Source organism: Plasmodium gaboni, assembly GCF_001602025.1.
Source record: "Plasmodium gaboni strain SY75 chromosome Unknown, whole genome shotgun sequence".
Classification (NCBI taxonomy): domain Eukaryota; phylum Apicomplexa; class Aconoidasida; order Haemosporida; family Plasmodiidae; genus Plasmodium; species Plasmodium gaboni.
In genome coordinates this window covers 1-428 of record NW_017385604.1, presented here as the reverse complement: position 1 = coordinate 428, position 428 = coordinate 1, and the positions used below count along the sequence as shown (strand labels likewise).

The 428-nt window shown below is 30.4% G+C and overlaps 1 protein-coding gene across 1 annotated transcript; it reads left to right on the top strand.

Moving 5' to 3' along the window:
* On the top strand, nt 1–402 carry PGSY75_0045300 (putative EMP1-like protein; the record flags this gene model as incomplete). Its single annotated transcript, XM_018783567.1, has 1 exon — nt 1–402. A coding segment is annotated over one exon (402 nt), but the record flags the coding sequence as incomplete, so codon positions are not given.
* Nucleotides 403–428: the final 26 nt, after the last annotated feature.

The window sequence follows — 428 nt, the reverse complement described above, 5'->3', positions numbered from 1 at the left end:
GAGGAAGAATGGAATGAATTAAAAAAGGATTTTATTTCGAACATGTTACAAAATGATAATATGGATATAGCTAACGAAAACCCCCCTGGAAACATTTGTATTGTCCCACAACCTGATACTGTGGATAATACTGTGCGAGAAAAGCCTTTTATTACAAAAATCCAAGATAGGAAATTATATGGTGATAACGAGATTACATATAATATTGAATGGAATGTTCCGGAAAATACACAGATATATACTGCGGATGATCCGAAATACAATAGTTTATATAGCGGTATTGATTTAATCAATGATTCGTTAAACAATGATCAACATGTAGATATATATGACGAGTTGCTCAAACGAAAAGAAAATGAATTATTTGGAACAAAATATCCAAAAAAACGATACACGTTTTAATTGTGTTGCCAGTATAAATAATAAGA